Below are 19,734 nucleotides of genomic sequence, written 5' to 3' on the forward strand. Positions count from 1 at the left end.
CGACCTGATCTGGCAGAGTTTCTACAGCTGGATGTCCTTCCTAATGCCAACCACTCCGAGAGTGTAGTGGGTGCCTTTTACGTGCTACCAGCACGTGGGCTAGTCAGGCGGTATTGGCAACGGCCATGCTCAAATAGTGCTTCTTATGTGCCACCTGCACAGGAGCCAGTCCAGCGGCACTGGTAACACCCTCACTCGAATGTTGTTTTTCACGTACTGCCAGTAAGGCGACGGTGGTAACGATCACGCTCGAATGGTGCTTTTTACATCCCACCGGCACGGGGGCCAGTCAGCGGCCCTGGCAACGATCACGCTCGGATGGTGCTCTTACTGCTCCACTATCACGGGGTACCAGTCATACGGTGCTGTCATTGAATAAGAAATAGTAACAGATATATATGGAATGAGAATATATTTATTTTTTTTAAAAAAGTTGATATCCCTGAGGAATTCTAGCTGTGGACTTTGTTGTTGTATATTTACAAAAAGTCTGATATGACATGCAAACTGAACAGTCTCTCGTCTCCGAACAAGACCAGACAATATCGATTTGCCAAAGTATTGCAGATACATGGTCCGTTCTGCAACAACATGATATCCTTGTCGTGTCTCCTTCACAATCCGTCCTTTCCATAAAGTGTCAAGCGACTGTGGCTGTAAACCAACTCATTCCCAAATGGTATTTGAGTCTGGTGGCACCAGTTATTAAATCAGGCACCTCTTTTACACGTATTGAGTACACTGTTCCAGTTTTGACTGCATCTCTTCTGCTTCCAGCTGTTCCAGCGTTAGCAAAGACAAACCAAGCTGATCTTCCTGAAAAACAATGGTAACCTCATATGTTAATAGAAAAGCCAAAAATTGCTTCTATAATTATTTTCAGAACTGGGGGGGGGGAGAGGCAGAGAATAGAAAGATGTGGGAGAGGACAGAAGGGGAAGGGAGAGAGAATAGGAAAACAAAAGGGGGAGAGGCAGAAGGTGAGAGAGAAGAGAAGAGAGAGGGTAAGTAGGAGGAAAAGAGGAAAAAAAGAAGGAAGTGAGAGAAAGGCAGATAGAACTTTATATCTTATCTTGCCTGGAAACGGGATCCGGCTATAGAAAATCCACCTCCACCAATTCCATCTCTCCCATGCAGGGAAGGAGTGGCTGTTATGATAATGAGAATTTAACTAAAGCACCAGTAAAGTCCTGGGGGTTCATGTCGATGTGTTAATTTTATGCATCCTTGAAGGTTGACAGGCAAATGCTGACCATGTCGAGATTTGAACTTAAAACTTAAAGGACATTATGGTTTAACACTTTGATGCTTCTAACATAGGCCAAAGTTACAGATTTGAAACGAAAGGGTTTGTCAATCTTATCAACCTCAGTAAATGACTGGTACTTTACTTTCATCCTTCTGATATTAATAAAAATAAAGTTGACCTCAGCAGGATTTGAAATCAGCAAGTAAAGAGCTGGAAGAAAATATTGCAAGGCATTTTCTACAATTGTCTTTCGATTCTGCCAGCTGAAGCATGATATTAATTACAACAAAGGATGTCAACTCTGGACCAAAGTATCAGTCCCAAACAGGTGATGATGGGTCTCTACATTTTGGACAATCTCACCATGTCTTTTAAAGTTCTGGAGATAAGAGATAACCAGAAGGTGAGAGACTGAAAAAATTGTAATGAGAGGTGGAGGTGGTTGAATTTAGAACTTTAAAGAATCTGAGAGTCTTACCTTACTGAAAGGTTGAGCCATTTGTCTAAGGAACCACTTCGATACTTGGACAGCTTCATCGGTGGAGAGGTTACAGAAACTGTCCTTCAAATGTTCTTGGATCCACAGAGGAAGCTTACTTTTCTTGTCTGCTCGAGAATAACGCTAAGCAGCAAATAGAAATTTGTGAAGGTGTCAAACAATTACAGAATATATATATAAGAAAAAAAAAAGAAAAGAAAACAGACATAATAAAAAATAATATATTTATTAATTACAAAAACATACAATCTCTGATAGTTGTTTCAATTCAGACTTTAAAATTAATCAAAATAATTAAATCATTATAAAGTACTTTATAATGATTTAATTATTTTAATTAGGGAGGAAATAATTTGGAAAGATAAGAAAGAAAAGCATATTTACTTTATCTCCAAAAACCATGATTCCATAATCTGTTTTACCCCGAAGAACTCTGCCGACACACTGAGCTGCATGTCTCATGGCATCAAAGGTTAAGAAGTCATTCTCTCGAATCTGGTAGTTATCTCGAAGATATTCCAGCCGCGCCTGCAATCAAACAGTATTTACAACAAATCGAGTCAACCATTGTTTCAACAAATCCAATTTAGATAATGTTCGTCTTGTGTTCTTTAAAACTTCAGCATTTGGATTAATTTGAATAAAACACGTGCGCGCGTGTGTGTCTGGATGTTTATATAAATATATATATCTATAAATATATATTTGTATGGCGCATAGCTTTGAAATTTTGATGATGTGATTGTTTATTTGTAGAATGACATTGTAGGGTAGGAGTGAGAAGTCTGATCTGGCATGTTTGAACATAAAACAAGTAGAATATTTTGGCTGGATAAGGGGCCAGTTTAAATGCTAAAGAGTTAATGGTAAAAATCACACACACACACATTTCAAACAAAAACACACATATGTACACAGACATACACACACAGATATATTTATACAAACACAAACATGATACAAAAAATTACCGAGCCAGGGATTGGCAGAGGGTCGAGCAAAATGCTTTGCGGCATCTGTGTCGAGCTCGTGTTTTGACATCAATGTCTGTGACAAGACCAGTGCCAGGCTGAACCAGCTTAAGTTGGCAGCCTTTCTCCTGGATAAACATCAGTGGTATAAAGGAGAGGAGCTGATTTGCATGTAGGGGTAACTGATAGTTTTTCCCCAAAAAATCTTGCCCAGGCCCAAGTTTGTGCACAGTCATGGTCAAACTAGACCAACAAAAGCTTTTATCTACACACACACACACCCACATATAACATATACATGTAATTAATCATCATCATCATTTAATGTCTATTTTCCATGCTGGCATGGGTTGGACAGTTTGGCTGGAGCTGGCTTGCCAGAGAGCTGTCCAAGTTCCAAGTGTCTATTGTGGCATGGTTTCTATAGCTGGATGCCCTTCCTAATGCCAACCACTCTACAGGGTATGCTGGGTGCTTTTATGTGCCACCAGCATATGTGTGCTTATGTGGCACTGGCACAATTGGTAATTAAATATATTTGTATTTATATAAACACACATCCATACAAACACACACTTCTCTATAATGATTCTAATGACTTAAATAATCAGGTAACAGAAAATAAAATGCACCGAGATAAAATGCTGATTGAATGAATGGTTAACATCATTATCAACAAACACCATATTTTTTACATCTGCTTTCCCTGCTGGTATGGGTTGGCAAGGTTATTTCTGCTCTCTTACATTGGTCAGGAGGCCACATTTCATTCATAAGTTTCATTTTTCACAAGGTTTCTATGGCTGGATACTCTTCCTAACACTAAAGATACATTTTTCATGGCACCAGCATTAGAGAGGTTGTCATGACTTTGACAGGACTAAAGAAGTTCCACAGAATCCAGTACTTAAAAGAGTGAAGTGGGTATACTTTATTGTGACGTCAGCACCAACCGTCTTCCTCCTCCTCATCATCGTCATTTTACTGTTCATTTTACCATGCTCACCTGGGCTGGATGAAATTTGTGAGGCAAATTTGCTATGGCTGGAGATACCCTTCCTGTTTCCAAGTAAGGTAATATTTTCTGGAAGCTTGACATGTTTTCACAGAAGATTGGAAAAGGAAGACACCACCTGTATGATGGTGACACTCATTTACGACTATCACGCACAGTCAAGGCAAGGAGAGAGTCACAGTCAAGGCAAGGAGAGAGTAACAGTCAAGGCAAGGAGAGAGTAACAGTCAAGGCAAGGAGAGAGTAACAGCCAAGGCAAGGAGAGAGTAACAGCCAAGGCAAGGAGAGAGTAACAGCCAAGGCAAGGAGAGAGTAACAGCCAAGGCAAGGAGAGAGTAACAGCCAAGGCAAGGAGAGAGTAACAGCCAAGGCAAGGAGAGAGTAACAGCCAAGGCAAGGAGAGAGTAACAGCCAAGGCAAGGAGAGAGTAACAGCCAAGGCAAGGAGAGAGTAACAGCCAAGGCAAGGAGAGAGTAACAGCCAAGGCAAGGAGAGAGTAACAGCCAAGGCAAGGAGAGAGTAACAGTCTAGGCAAGGAGAGAGTAACAGTCTAGGCAAGGAGAGAGTAACAGTCAAGGCAAGGAGAGAGTAACAGTCAAGGCAAGGAGAGAGTAACAGTCAGGCAAGGAGAGAGTAACAGTCAAGGCAAGGAGAGAGTAACAGTCAAGGCAAGGAGAGAGTAACAGTCAAGGCAAGGAGAGAGTAACAGTCAAGGCAAGGAGAGAGTAACAGTCAAGGCAAGGAGAGAGTAACAGTCAAGGCAAGGAGAGAGTAACAGTCAAGGCAAGGAGAGAGTACAGTCAAGGCAAGGAGAGAGTAACAGTCAAGGCAAGGAGAGAGTAACAGTCAAGGCAAGGAGAGAGTAACAGTCAAGGCAAGGAGAGAGTAACAGTCAAGGCAAGGAGAGAGTAACAGTCAAGGCAAGGAGAGAGTAACAGTCAAGGCAAGGAGAGAGTAACAGTCAAGGCAAGGAGAGGTAACAGTCAAGGCAAGGAGAGAGTAACAGTCAAGGCAAGGAGAGAGTAACAGTCAAGGCAAGGAGAGAGTAACAGTCAAGGCAAGGAGAGAGTAACAGTCAAGGCAAGGAGATAGTAACAGTCAAGGCAAGGAGAGAGTAACAGTCAAGGCAAGGAGAGAGTAACAGTCAAGGCAAGGAGAGAGTAACAGTCAGGCAAGGAGAGAGTAACAGTCAAGGCAAGGAGAGTAACAGTCAAGGCAAGGAGAGAGTAACAGTCAAGGCAAGGAGAGAGTAACAGTCAAGGCAAGGAGAGAGTAACAGTCAAGGCAAGAGAGAGTAACAGTCAAGGCAAGGAGAGAGTAACAGTCAAGGCAAGGAGAGAGTACAGTCAAGGCAAGGAGAGAGTAACAGTCAAGGCAAGGAGAGAGTAACAGTCAAGGCAAGGAGAGAGTAACAGTCAAGGCAAGGAGAGAGTAACAGTCAAGGCAAGGAGAGAGTAACAGTCAAGGCAAGGAGAGAGTAACAGTCAAGGCAAGGAGAGAGTAACAGTCAAGGCAAGGAGAGAGTAACAGTCAAGGCAAGGAGAGAGTAACAGTCAAGGCAAGGAGAGAGTAACAGTCAAGGCAAGGAGAGAGTAACAGTCAAGGCAAGGAGAGAGTACAGTCAAGGCAAGGAGAGAGTAACAGTCAAGGCAAGGAGAGAGTAACAGTCAAGGCAAGGAGAGAGTCACAGTCAAGGCAGGAGAGAGTAACAGTCAAGGCAAGGAGAGAGTAACAGTCAAGGCAAGGAGAGAGTAACAGTCAAGGCAAGGAGAGAGTAACAGTCAAGGCAAGGAGAGAGTAACAGTCAAGGCAAGGAGAGAGTAACAGTCAAGGCAAGGAGAGAGTAACAGTCAAGGCAAGGAGAGAGTAACAGTCAAGGCAAGGAGAGAGTAACAGTCAAGGCAAGGAGAGAGTAACAGTCAAGGCAAGGAGAGAGTAACAGTCAAGGCAAGGAGAGAGTAACAGTCAAGGCAAGGAGAGAGTAACAGTCAAGGCAAGGAGAGAGTAACAGTCAAGGCAAGGAGAGAGTAACAGTCAAGGCAAGGAGAGAGTAACCGTCAAGGCAAGGAGATAGTAACCGTCAAGGCAAGGAGATAGTAACAGTCAAGGCAAGGAGAGAGTAACAGTCAAGGCAAGGAGAGAGTAACCGTCAAGGCAAGGAGAGAGTAACAGTCAAGGCAAGGAGAGAGTAACGGTCAAGGCAAGGAGAGAGTAAACGTCAAGGCAAGGAGAGAGTAACAGTCAAGGCAAGAGAGAGTAACCGTCAAGGCAAGGCCAGGAGAGAGTAACAGTCAAGGCAAGGAGAGAGTAACAGTCAAGGCAAGAGAGAGTAACAGTCAAGGCAGGAGAGAGTAACCAGTCAAGGCAAGGAGAGAGTAACAGTCAAGGCAAGAGAGAGTAACAGTCAAGGCAAGGAGAGAGTAACACAGTCAAGGCAAGGAGAGAGTAACAGTCAAGGCAAGGAGAGAGTAACAGTCAAGGCAAGGAGAGAGTAACAGTCAAGGCAAGGAGAGAGTAACAGTCAAGGCAAGGAGAGAGTAACAGTCAAGGCAAGGAGAGAGTAACAGTCAGGCAAGGAGAGAGTAACAGTCAAGGCAAGGAGAGAGTAACAGTAAGGCAAGGAGAGAGTAACAGTCAAGGCAAGAGAGAGTAACAGTCAAGGCAAGGAGAGAGTAACAGTCAAGGCAGGAGAGAGAGTAACAGTCAAGGCAAGGAGAGAGTAACAGTCAAGGCAAGGAGAGAGTAACAGTCAAGGCAAGGAGAGGTAACAGTCAAGGCAAGGAGAGAGTAACAGTCAAGGCAAGGAGAGAGTAACAGTCAAGGCAAGGAGAGAGTAACAGTCAAGGCAAGGAGAGAGTAACAGTCAAGGCAAGGAGAGATAGTAACAGTCAAGGCAAGGAGAGAAACAGTCAAGGCAAGGAGAGAGTAACAGTCAAGGCAAGAGAGAGTAACAGTCAAGGCAGGAGAGAGTAACAGTCAAGGCAAGGAGAGAGTAACAGAGAGTAACAGTCAAGGCAAGGAGAGAGTAACAGTCAAGGCAAGGAAGAGAGTAACAGTCAAGGCAAGGAGAGAGTAACAGTGAAGGCAAGGAGAGAGTAACTCAGGGGCAAGGAGAAGAGTAACAGTCAAGCAAGGAGAGAGTAACAGGCAAGGCAAGGAGAGAGTAACAGTCAAGGCAAGGAGAGAGAAACAGTCCAGGTCAAGGCAAGAGAGAGTAACAGTCAAGGCAAGGAGAGAGTAACAGTCAAGGCAAGGAGAGAGTAACAGTCAAGGCAAGGAGAGAGTAACAGTCAAGGCAAGAGAGAAGTAACAGTCAGTCAAGGAGAGAGAGTAACAGTCAAGGCAAGGAAGAGTAACAGTCAAGGCAAGGAGAGAGTAACAGTCAAGGCAAGGAGAGAGTAACAGTCAAGGCAGGAGAGAGTAACAGTCAAGGCAAGGAGAGAGAGTAACAGTCAAGGCAAGGATAAGTAACAGTCAAGGCAAGGAGAGAGTACAGTCAAGGCAAGGAGAGAGTAACAGTCAAGGCAAGGAGAGAGTAACAGTCAAGGCAAGGAGAGAGTAACAGTCAAGGCAAGGAGAGAGTAACAGTCAAGGCAAGGAGAGAGTAACAGTCAAGGCAAGGAGAGAGTAACAGTCAAGGCAAGGAGAGAGTAACAGTCAAGGCAAGGAGAGAGTAACAGTCAAGGCAAGGAGAGAGTAACAGTCAAGGCAAGGAGAGAGTAACAGTCAAGGCAAGGAGAGAGTAACAGTGAAGGCAAGGAGAGAGTAACAGTGAAGGCAAGGAGAGAGTAACAGTCAAGGCAAGGAGAGAGTAACAGTCAAGGCAAGGAGAGAGTAACAGTCAAGGCAAGGAGAGAGTAACAGTCAAGGCAAGGAGAGAGTAACAGTCAAGGCAAGGAGAGAGTAACAGTCAAGGCAAGGAGAGAGTAACAGTCAAGGCAAGGAGAGAGTAACAGTGAAGGCAAGGAGAGAGTAACAGTGAAGGCAAGGAGAGAGTAACAGTGAAGGCAAGGAGAGAGTAACAGTGAAGGCAAGGAGAGAGTAACAGAGACGCATGCAAGCATGCATGTATATGATTAGCTTCTTTTGGTTTCTTCCAACTAAATCTGCTCACAAGGCTTTAGTTGGCCCAAGTCTTTTAGTAGAAGACATTTGCCCCAAGGTGCCATGTAATGGGATTGAACCAAGAATCCTGTGGTTGGGAAGCTAACTTCATGCCATACAACCATGTCTGTATCTAATAGTACGGTGCACATGGCTATGGGTTCAATCCTGTTGTGTGGCACCTTGGACCAACCAAAGCATTGTGAGTGGATTTGGTTTACAGAAACTGAAAGAAGCCCATCATACGTGAGTGTGTGTTTGTCCCCCTACCACCACTTCTTGACAACCAGTGTTGGTGTTTATGTCCCTGTAACTTAACAGTTTGGCAAGAGAATCGATAGAATACGTATCTGGCTTTAAAAAAAAGTATTGGGGTTGATTCATTCAACTAAGAATGCATCGGGGCAGTGCCCTGGCATGACCACAGTGTAATGACTGAAACATTTTTTAAAAAAAAGGTTATTTGATCAGAAGACCTGATTAGGACATGATCTGTTACTTATTGATGTCATACAGGAGAGAGAAGACTGGTCAAATGGATTATGTGTCACACACCATATGGTCACATTCTGAGTTCAAACCCTACTGAAGTTCAACTTTAATTTTTATCCTTCCAGAGTTGATAAAATATGGTACGAAGTTTGTTAATTTTTCTATCTGAGATTAGAGATCTGAATGGAAGTAAAGAGGAAGATGAGGAGGATACATACCTTTAAGATTCTGCTCTGAGTGTAGACATAAGGAACACCAAACATAATCACAGCTCTCCCGAAATGGTGCTCTGAAAAAAAAAAGGGTCATGGAGTGAGAGAAGATGAAAACGTCAACTTAATGATTTATAAATGTGAGGAGTTTTGTAGCTCATCCTCGACTGCAAGAAACCCATCCTACTTTGGTCCTCCTCTCCCATAGTTTATTCCTCTACTCCTCACGTCTTAGCACAAAGTTGCTTCCCTCAGGGTTTTGTAGTCCTGCAAACTCCATGGTAACTTTACTAGAGCTGGTGACATGAAACAAAGCAACTAGTTCACACTGTAAAGTGGCTGGTGTAAGGGAGGGCATCCAACTGTAGAATCCATGCCAAAGCAGACGGTCCTCTCCAGCTGACCAGCACCTGTGTCCAGTCCATGACAGCATGGGATTCAACTCAGTTTCCCCATCCTCCTCCTCCTCCTCCTCCATGTAATATGAGGTCAATTGAGGGAGCCTGTATATGATCACTCTCTTCTCTTCGCTTGGCGTTGCTGACAGAGGTCAGTAAGGCTGATGTCCACATCATCTCCACGCTTGTTTGTGGCTGATAAGACCGATGCGGGTTCGACATATCCGATTGCAATGACAGAGGTTTGATCGTTCAGGGTCTGATGATGCAGCTGCATTATTTCTTCTCCCCTGACTTTTGTCTTCAAGAGAGGCCCTGCGAGAGATCTCAAAGGAGGAGACAACATTGCTGATGGTACGAAGCCAAACAGCATGGTCAGCTGTTAGAGTGGACCACACACAATAATCAATGTCACAAATGCTAATGGCATTCCTTATAATGTCCTTATAATGCTTCTTTGGTGCCCCCTCCCCCGTTGTGGTGAGCTCACTGTACATGATAAGCAGGCAGTGGTCTTTCATCCTGTCAACATGTCCTGCCCAACGTAGTCGGGTTTCAAATAGAATGGCTTCCAGTCTGGTGACCTTTGCTCACTAGACCTGCTAGTAAAAACAGCTACATCTCCCTCAAATGTCATTCTACTGACCTAATATAAGAAGTAGAGACTGGACAGGGTAATCCAAGACATACACTAGGAGAGGATGGTCACAGCTGGAATGCTTTTGATCGCAAGTTTGCTCAATCATAACCCTCCTGGGGTTAAACATCAACAAGAACAGCTATATGAGCAAAAGAGGAAGCCTCTAACCAGTCCCTCGACATGCTAGAAATAGCAGTCAAATCTCACTCAAATCACACTTTAGTGTCTTAGAAAAGAAAGGCTATTTCTGAGATACATTGTGTCTCAATAAAAGAGGGGATAGTCACTTTGATGAGGTCTTGTTTCTTTATTATCCACAAGGGGCTAAACATAGAGGGGACAAACAAGGACAGACAAAGGGATTGAGCTATTACATAGACCCCAGTGCATAACTGGTACTTAATTTATCGACCCTGAAAGGATGAAAGGCAAAGTCTGACCTTGGCGGAATTTGAACTCAGAATGTAACGGCAGACGAATACCGCTAAGCATTTCACCCGGTGTGCTAACGTTTCTGCCAGCTCACTGCCTTCTTGAGGCAGGCTAACCTAGGGCTAAACAACAGCAACAGAACCCTTTATATCAGGACGAGCTCCATATTGGCAACAAATTAAGGAACAATTCAATAATATAACTTACCAAAATCAATTCCCTCTGAAACTTTGCCTCTGGCTACAGAAAGTAAGACAGCTCCCCGTCCATTTTCACAGGCCTGTGCAAGAAGGGAAAAGAAAACCATTAATAATCTCTCTCTGGTTGTGTGCTGGAGAAACTTGCTTCCCAACCACAAGGTTTCAGGTTCAATCCCACTGTTTGGCACCTTGGGCAAGTGTCTTCTACTATAAAAGCCTCAAGCTGACAAAAGCATTGCGAGTGGATTTGGTAAATGGAAACTGAAAGAAACCTGTTGTCTGTATATGTGCATCCATTGCATATGTATGTTTGGGTGTGAGTGTGTGCATCTTACCTTCTGGTAATTAAACAAAGCCAGGCTGGTCTCGGCTGCATCCTGAGTTTCAATGAATAAAAGTTTGTTCTTTTGTAAACTGTCAATAATTCCCTGTAATATAAATAAATAAATAAATAAATATAAATAAATAAATATAAATAAAAAAATAAATAAATATAAAAAAAAATTTAAAAAAAAAAAAAAATAAATAAAAAAAAATAAATAAACAAACAAACAAACAAACAAACAAACAAACAAATTAATTAATAATTAATTAATTAATTAAATAAATAAATAATATAATAATAATAATAATGATAATGATAATAATAATAATAATAATAATAATAATAATAATAATAATAATAATTATTTCATTTCTTTGCTACAAGGGCAATGGAGGAGGGAGATTTAGCTGATATTTCTAACGATTTAAATAATTGCAGAGAGACTTTGTCATCAAATCAAGACATTAATATATTGATAACGATTATCATAAAACCACAAAACACAGAGAAAGATTGATTGTAAAGTAATGAATAGAACCAAACTTACCGTTTCGTACCAAGAAGCAACAATCGTTTCCTGAAAGAACAAAAAAAACACTAGTTACAAGAAGGATGTTTAGGATTTGTGAGAAGTAACTTTAATACAAAAATGTGGTTTCAGGTTCAATCCCAGCTACGGAAGCTGGTTATCATGGCTGCATGGTAAGGAGTTTGTTTTCCAACCTCATGATTCCCGGTTCAGTCCCACTGCGTGGCCCCTTTTTTAATAATCCTGCTAGCGATTTGCGATATCAGTGACTGAAAAGCTTCTTCTATTTTACATATCGTTGGCAGTGAGATCTGGCTTGTATGCAGTGAGTGTATGCCTGCAACTGAGGAAATACATGTATGCTGAAATCACGTGATGGGTCTGCTAATGATATACTAAAATAATAAAGATTGCCATCTTTATACACCACTTAAATATTAGTGACATAAGTAGTGTTAATATGTACACTTACATACACACCATATTTGACGACATATAAAGTGCTGCACTTTTCTCTCCAAGAATGTTTCAAAAAATTGCGCTGGGTCTTAAATATGAAGTTAGGCCTCCTTTAAGCTTTAATGCACCAAAATCTCCCTTTTTTGGTTTTCAATATGTACCTCTTTTATGCAGTAAACCAAAACTATTTTTTCCATAAGAAATTCAAGAGAAAGAACAGAAAATTCGAACAGGGACGTGTCCTGAGTGAACGGTCGAAGATAATTGATGCTCTTCCCAACCGTTGCTGCCGACTTGCGTCTTTGTGACTCAAGACACCATTCGTCGCCCGAGACCTATGGTTAAAAAATTAGGAAAATAGCTCGTCAGTTTGGAGATAATAAGGGAGGTAACTCTCTAAAGGGACACAACTCCCTGGTTAAAGTTAGCCATTTGATAACTGGATACTGACGATGTACCACACATACACCTTTTAGCTTCTGTTTCAGACCAATGACTTGGTGAAGCCGACCGCTGGTGTAAATCTCGGTGGCAACAACTACTAAGGCACAACCTTCGAGGATTTCAGTCGACCGAATCAACTCCAGGTCTTATCCTTTTTTTAAAGCCCGGTACTTATCCTATCGGTTACATTTGCTGAACCACTAAGCCATAGGGATGTAAACAAACCAACACCAGTTGTCAAGTGGTGATAAAAGACAAACATAGACATCCACACACATACATATACACACATATACACGCACGCACGCACACACATATATACTCATGAAGACACACATACTTACCATGTAAGAATAGCTTGTAAAAAAGCCCACAATTCCGTCAGGGACAATCCGGCAGAGATCCACCAAAAGGTTCCCGTAATTCCGTATGACAGCTGAATAAATAAAGAGATGAGTTAAGACAAGTCATAAAACAAACATCGTAATTAATATCATAAGTGTGAAATATAATAAAGTATGACGAAGCGACATCATAAATTGAAAGATGAGAAATATCTAAGAAGTCATAGGGGCAGGCGTAGCTGTGTTGTAAGAAGTTTGCTCCCCAACCACACGGTTCCAGGTTCAGTCCCATGGCGTGTCACCTTGGGCAACTGTCTTCTACTAAAGCCTCAAGTAGACCAAAGCCTTGTGAGTGGATTTGGTAAATGGAAACTTAAAATAGCGCTTCGTGTGTATATGTATATATATATGATGTTACAGGAGAGAAATGTGTCCGCATGGATGATGGGGCACTTGCTTTTAATGTTGGTGAAAAGAAAGAGGCTTGGAGAAGCCATTATGAAAGACTGTTGAATGTGGAGAATGAATGAGAGGAGGAGAGCCTGCCAAATGTTGACCCAGTAGAGGGATCAGCTATCCAAATAGACAGCTCCCTTGTAGTTAAGGCAATTAAGGATATGAAACCAGGTAAAGCCCCCGGCCCATCATGAATCACTGCTGAGATGCTTAAAACAGCTGGTTATGCGGGCTATGGCCTAGTCACCCGTATTGTTAACCAGGTAGTTCATAATGGAGTCATACCCAATGACTGGCGTAGCAGCACCATAGTCAACTACTACAAGGGTAAGGGTGATGCTCTAGATAGAAATAACTACAGGGGTATTAAACTGTTGGATCAGGTGATGAAGGCCACAGAGAGGGTCATAACCCATCTCATTAGGGAGAGAATTTGCTTAGATGAGATGCAGTTCGGTTTTGTGTCGGGTAGAAGCACCACTGATGCTAGATTCCTGGTCTGACAACTGCAGGAGAAGTACCTAGCTAAAGATAAACCCCTCTACATAGCTTTTGTGGACTTGGAGAAAGCCTTTGACAGGGTTCCCCGATCCCTTATCTGGTGGTCGATGCGGAAACTGTTGATTGACGAATGGCTAATAAGGGCTGCACAGGCTCTATACAGAGAGGCTGTCAGCAAGGTTAGGATTGGCAACGAATATAGTGAAGAATTCCGGGTAGAAGTAAGTGTACACTAGGGCTCAGCCCTCAGTACCCTTTTATTCATCATAGTCCTCCAGGCAATAACAGAGGAATTCAAAACAGGGAGCTCCTCTATGCTGATGACCTGGCCCTCATAGCAGAATCACTACCAGAACTAAAAAAGAAATTTCGGGTGTGGAAACAAGGGTTAGAGTAAATGTAGCGAAGACCAAAGTTATAGTATGCAGAAAGGCGAACTCAGCACACACCCCATCGGGCAGGTGGCCCTGCTCGAGCTGTATGAAAGGTGTAGGTAGAAACTCCATAAGATGCACCCAGTGTAAGCTATGGACACATAAGAGGTGCAGCAACATCAAAGGGAAATTAACTGATAAGATAGCTTTCATGTGCAGCAGATGCACAGGGACAATAGACACCACACACACTCAGAAAACAGATTCCATTACACTCCAGGGGGAGAAACTAGAAGCAGTTGATAGTTTCCGCTACCTGGGTGACCAAGTTAGTAGTGGGGGTGGATGCTCAGAGAGTGTCACCACTAGAACACGAATAGCCTGGGCAAAGTTTAGAAAGCTCCTACCCCTACTGGCAACAAAAGGTCTCTCCCTCAGAGCGAAAGGTAGATTGTATGATGCATGTGTGCGAACTGCCATGCTTCACTGCAGTGAAACATGGACTGTGACTGCAGGGGACATGCGTAGACTTGAAAGAAATGAAGCTAGCATGATCCGCTGGATGTGTAATGTCAGTGTGAATGCACGACAGAGTGTAAGCACCCTGAGAGAAATGCTAGGCATAAGAAGCATCAGATGCGGTGTGCAAGAGCGACGCTTGCGATTGTATGGTCATGTACTGCGGATGGATGAAGAGAGATGTGTGAAGAAGTGCCACTCCCGAACAGTTGAAGGAATCAGGGGGAGAGGTAGACCCAGGAAGACATGAGGTGAGGTAGTCAAGCATGACCTCAGAGCATTGGGCTTCACTGAGGCAATGGCGAAGGACCGAGATCTCTGGAGATGTGCTGTGACTACTAAGACCCGGGATGCTTCCGGCACCAGTTCCGCATACCCTCTGCCCATTCAAAGTACCTTGGATCCCGGAACATCTCGCTGTGCTTGAGGATACCTGTTGAGTCAAGAGCATGTACATGAACATCGAACCAAATATCAATGGAAACAGTAGTTGTGATACCTGTGCCGGTGACACATAAAAAGCACCATCCGAACGTGGCCGTTGCCAGTGCAGCCTCAACTGGCTTCTGTGTCGGTGGCACATAAAAAACCACCATTCGAACGTGACCGATGCCAACCCCGCCTCGAATGGCTTCTGTGCCGGTGACACATAAAAAGCACCATCCGAACGTGACCGATACCAACCCCGCCTTGAATGGCTTCTGTGCCGGTGGCACATAAAAAGCACCATCCGAATGTGACCGATGCCAACCCCGCCTTGAATTGCTTCTGTGCCGGTGGCACATAAAAAGCACCATCCGAACGTGGCCAATGCCAGCACCGCCTCGACTGGCTTCTGTGCCGGTGGCACATAAAAAGCACCATCCGAATGTGGCCGATGCCAGCACCGCCTCGACAGGCTTCTGTGCCGGTGGCACATAAAAAGCACCAACCGATCGTGGCCGATGCCAGACCCCTCTGGCACCTGTGCAGGTGGCACGTAAAAAGCACCCACTACACTCACGGAGTGGTTGGCGTTAGGAAGGGCATCCAGCTGTAGAAACACTGCCAGATCAGACTGGAGCCTGGAGCAGCCCCTGGCTCCCCAGACCCCGGTCGAACCGTCCAACCCGTGCTAGCGCGGAAAACGGACGTTAAACGATGATGATGATGATGATGATGATATATATATAAAACCACGATTTTCCATGACCGTTGCCTGTACCACCTGACTGGCCCCCGTCCCAGTGGCACGTAACAGCACCCACTGCACTCTCAGAGTGGTTGGCGTTAGGAAGGGCATCCAGCTGTAGGAACTCTGCCAGATCAAGATTGGAGCCTGGTGCAACCATCTGGTTGGCCAGTCCTCAGTTAAATCGTCCAACCCATGCTAGCATGGAAAGCGGACGTTAAACGACGATGATGATGATGATGATGATGATGATGATGATGATATATCATGTATAAGCAAGTCATTTTCTGCAAGACTTCAAGTGACTGAGCGAAGGTACAAGCAGGTCCCTGACTTTTGTGGCCAAAACCATGTGTCAAGCAGGTGAACCTATCTGCCTACGGGATCGGCTACAAACCCCTTGATGCACGGATCGTAACCTCACCTAAACGCCCAGTATTTTCAAGTGGTCAGTGCCACCTTTTATTTTTCATTCCCTTCAAAATTTTATCCCTAATTAGTGGTCTGGACTGTAGTTGTTCCTTCTAGCTTAAGGGATTCCTTGGCTGTTGCCAGCCTCGCCTGGCACCTGTGCAGGTGGCACGTAAAAAGCACCAACCACACTCACGGAGTGGTTGGCGTTAGGAAGGGCATCAAGCTGTAGAAACACTGCCAGATCAGACTGGAGCCTGGTGCAGCCTTCTGGCTTCCCAAATCCCCGGTCGAACCGTCCAACCCATGCTAGCATGGAAAACGGACGTTAAACGATGATGATGATGATACCTCTTAATGTGTTTAGATGTACACTGTATTTTACATGAATAATATATAGTTGATTGACTAATTTTTCCATATGCTAGGCCACTGGTAGTAAAAATTTCTAAAATCTTTATTACCCTGATATTATTAATTATATATATATATATATATATATATACACACACACGTGTGTGTGTGTATGTTTATGTGTGTTTTAGTGTCTGTGTTTGTCCCCAAGCATTGCTTGACAACCGGTGTCTTTGTAACTTAGCAGTTCGGCAAAAGAGGCAGGTAGAATAAGTACTAGTAGGCTTTTGAAAAAAAAAAAACATATGTCCTATTATTTGTTTGACTAAGACCCTTCAAGGTGGTGCCCCAGCATGGCCGCAGTCAAATGACAGAAACAAGTAAAAGGGTCGTAGTTAGGGAGACATCAAGTTATTCAGTTGTTGATTCAGCAAATCACAATTCGTGAAACTCAGGGATGACAACAACAAAGATGGAACTCAATGGAAACAAAAGGAACATACCAATGTCTTCTCTTGTTTCAAACTTGGAACTCATGGCTACTTGGTCGTTTCCTTTGCTCACCACCTAAAATTGAAAGGATGTGTAGATATATATCTATTTCTTTATTGCCCACAGGGGGCTAAACATAGCGGGGTCAAACAAGGACAGACAAATGGTTTAAGTCGATTGCATCAACCCCAGTGCATAACTGGTACTTAATTTATCGAGCCCGAAAAGATGAATAAAGAATATTCTTTTCTACTCTAGGCACAAGGCCCGAAATTTTGGGGGAGTGGGCAAGTCGATTAGATCGATGCCAGTATGCAACTGGTACTTAATTTATCAACCGCGAAAGGATGAAAGGTAAAGTCGACCTCAGTGGAATTTGAACTCAGAACGTAGAAACAGACAAAATATTGCTAAGCATTTCACCCGGCGTGCTAAAGTTTCTTATTTCTTTATTGCCCACAAGGGGCTAAACATAGTGGGGACAAACAAGGACAAAGGGATTAAGTCAATTATATCGACCCCAGTGCATAACTGGTACTTAATTTATCGACTCCGAAAGGATGAAAGACAAAGTTGACCTCTGCGGAATTTGAACTCTGCGGAATCAGAACGTAACGGCAGGTGAAATACTGCTAAGCATTTCGCCCAGTGTGCTGACATTTTTGCCAGCTCACTGCCTTCATATATATGTGTATATATATATATATATAACGTCATCATCATCATCATCATCATCATAAGCGTTTAACGTTTACCTTCCATGCTGGCATGGGTGGGACAGTTTGACAGGAGCTGGCCAGGCAGAAGCCAGCACTAGACTTCTGTAACTGTTTTGGCAGGAGTTTTACAGCTGGATGCCCTTCCTAACACCAACCACTCAGTAGAGTGGACTGAGTGCTTTTTACGTGACACAAGCACAGGTGAGGTCAGTTTTGGCAAGGTTTTAACAGCTGGGTGACCTTCCAAACACTAACAGTATGGACTGGATGCTTTTTAAGTAGGACCTGCATTGACAGGGTCACCAAGTAACTTGCAAGACAAAAAAATCCTCTGAGAGGGGAGAGGGTATTGGAGGAGGTGACCTTCTGTCAGATGATGAAAGAGATAGAAATAGGTGTCTTGCTGTAGAGGAGGTACAAGGTTACTCAGCTGGAGAGTAATGTTTCACTTAAGCATCGTAATAACTTGGTGTTAGAACTCAATATACGTAAGCTTTAGATGAAAGTGTTAGTTGCGTACAGAGTGATGATCAGAAATTGGGATGACAAACAGACAGATAATTATGTTATCAAATTCATTAGCTTACAGTTGTTTCTGCAATGCACTCGTAGTTGAGTGCCTGAATATCATCCTATAGCCTCACCAGAGCTACAAAGATGAAGTAGGAAAGAAGCAGCTGTAAGCCAATGAGGTTTATAACATAATTGTTTGCTCCTTTGTCATCCAAATTTCTTATCTATCTATCTATCTATCTATCTATCTAGATAGATAGATAGATAGATAGATAGATAGATAGATAGATAGACAGATGTATATGATGATGAAGATGATAACTCTTGTATTGATGAAACAATACAACTAAAATAATAAACAAAGAACATAACAAAACTCTATCTGCGACGATTTCATCTCAATTGAAGGAGAGGGGCTTTCTCCGTCCGGGTTGCGGATCCATGGAATAAGCTGCCAGACGAGATAGTGAAGATGCCGATGACCGCTCGGTTCAAAGTCTCTTTTGACCAGAAATGGCCTGAACTCTTTGCATGAACACCCTCCCTGTACATAACTCCATGTCCCCCTACATGGCCTTGCTTTTTGCTTTTTGAGCCAAAAAATTAACTTAACTTAAAGCAGAAACAAAAGGTGATTTAAGAGAGGGATTAACATGATCATCCAGCATATCACAGATACAAGGTTCAAAACCTACCAAAAGACCCGTTTCATTTAATTTTTTTCTGAGTCAGTCTGGTGTTTATAAAGTTTGATATCACAAAAAAGGACCCTAATTTGATGAAATAGAAAGAAGATACTGGAATACTTACAATTGGAAGAATACAGGGCCTTGCTAACGTCATAGAGAATGTTGCCATTATAACCGGATGGAAGTCCAAGATTCTGGGGTACATCTCAAGAGGGGATAACGTCTGATTAATGAAAATAAATACATTGAAAATATATATATTTCTAAAATGTCATTTTCAAATTTTATTTAAACATTTTCAAATTTTATTTAGGCACAGGAGTGGCTGTGTGGTAAGTAGCTTGCTTACCAACCACATGGTTCCGGGTTCAGGCCCACTGTGTGGCATCTTGAGCAAGTGTCTTCTACTATAGCCTCAGGCCGACCAAAGCCTTATGAGTGGATTTGATAGACGGAAACTGAAAGAAGCCCATCGTAAATATGTATATATATATGCGTGTGTGTGTTAGTGTCTCTGTGTTTGTCCCCCTAGCATTGCTTGACAACCGATGCTGGTGTGTTTACGTCCCCGTCACTTAGCGGTTCAGCAAAAGAGACCGATAGAATAAATACTGGGCTTACAAAGAATAAGTCCCGGGGTCGATTTGCTCGACTAAAGGTGGTACTCCAGCATGGCTGCAGTCAACTGACTGAAACAAGTAAAAAGAGTAAAAGAGTAAAGAGTAAAATATATTTGTGAAATAAAATGGTTCTCCAAAGATGCAAGCGAGGCTGTGTGGTAAGAAGCTTGCTTCTCAACCACATGGTTCTGGGTTCAGTTCCACTGCATGGCACCTAGTGTCTTCTACTATATCCTCAGGCTAACCAAAGCCTTGTGGTGGATTTGATAGATGGAAACTGATAGAAGCCTGTCATGTGTGTGTATATATATATATATATATATATATATATATATTTGTGTGTGTATGTATTTGGTGTCCGTGCTTCTTCCTCACCACTGCTTCACAACTAGTGTTGGTGTGTTTACATCCCCATAACTTAGCAGTTTGGTAAAAGATATTGATAGAATAAGTGCCAGGCTTAAAAAAAAAGTATTGTGGCTGATTCATTTGACTAAAAAATTCTTCAAGGTGGTGCCCCAGCATGGCCACAGTCTAATGACTGAAACAAGTGAAAGATTGGTTTTGATTTGGCCCCATAGGGTACCATCCTGATGGGTACT

At 42.9% G+C, this 19,734-nt stretch overlaps 1 protein-coding gene across 1 annotated transcript in view; it reads right to left on the reverse strand.

The window, feature by feature from the left end:
* Positions 1-397: 397 nt before the first annotated feature.
* The window catches only part of LOC115225722 (general transcription and DNA repair factor IIH helicase subunit XPD), a 49,717-nt gene continuing 30,380 nt past the window's right edge, over positions 398-19,734 (reverse strand). Inside the window, exons 16-25 of the mRNA XM_029796647.2 lie at positions 18,634-18,735; positions 16,603-16,666; positions 12,314-12,405; positions 11,085-11,114; positions 10,548-10,640; positions 10,220-10,292; positions 8,549-8,619; positions 2,133-2,276; positions 1,728-1,871; positions 398-816 (exon numbers count right to left, since the gene is read on the reverse strand). Coding sequence (XP_029652507.1) covers positions 724-816; positions 1,728-1,871; positions 2,133-2,276; positions 8,549-8,619; positions 10,220-10,292; positions 10,548-10,640; positions 11,085-11,114; positions 12,314-12,405; positions 16,603-16,666; positions 18,634-18,735 — 906 coding nt within the window. The 3' untranslated portion in view covers positions 398-723. The remainder of the gene's footprint in view (positions 817-1,727; positions 1,872-2,132; positions 2,277-8,548; positions 8,620-10,219; positions 10,293-10,547; positions 10,641-11,084; positions 11,115-12,313; positions 12,406-16,602; positions 16,667-18,633; positions 18,736-19,734) is intronic.

This window comes from Octopus sinensis, linkage group LG28, assembly GCF_006345805.1.
Source record: "Octopus sinensis linkage group LG28, ASM634580v1, whole genome shotgun sequence".
Classification (NCBI taxonomy): Eukaryota; Metazoa; Mollusca; class Cephalopoda; order Octopoda; family Octopodidae; genus Octopus; species Octopus sinensis.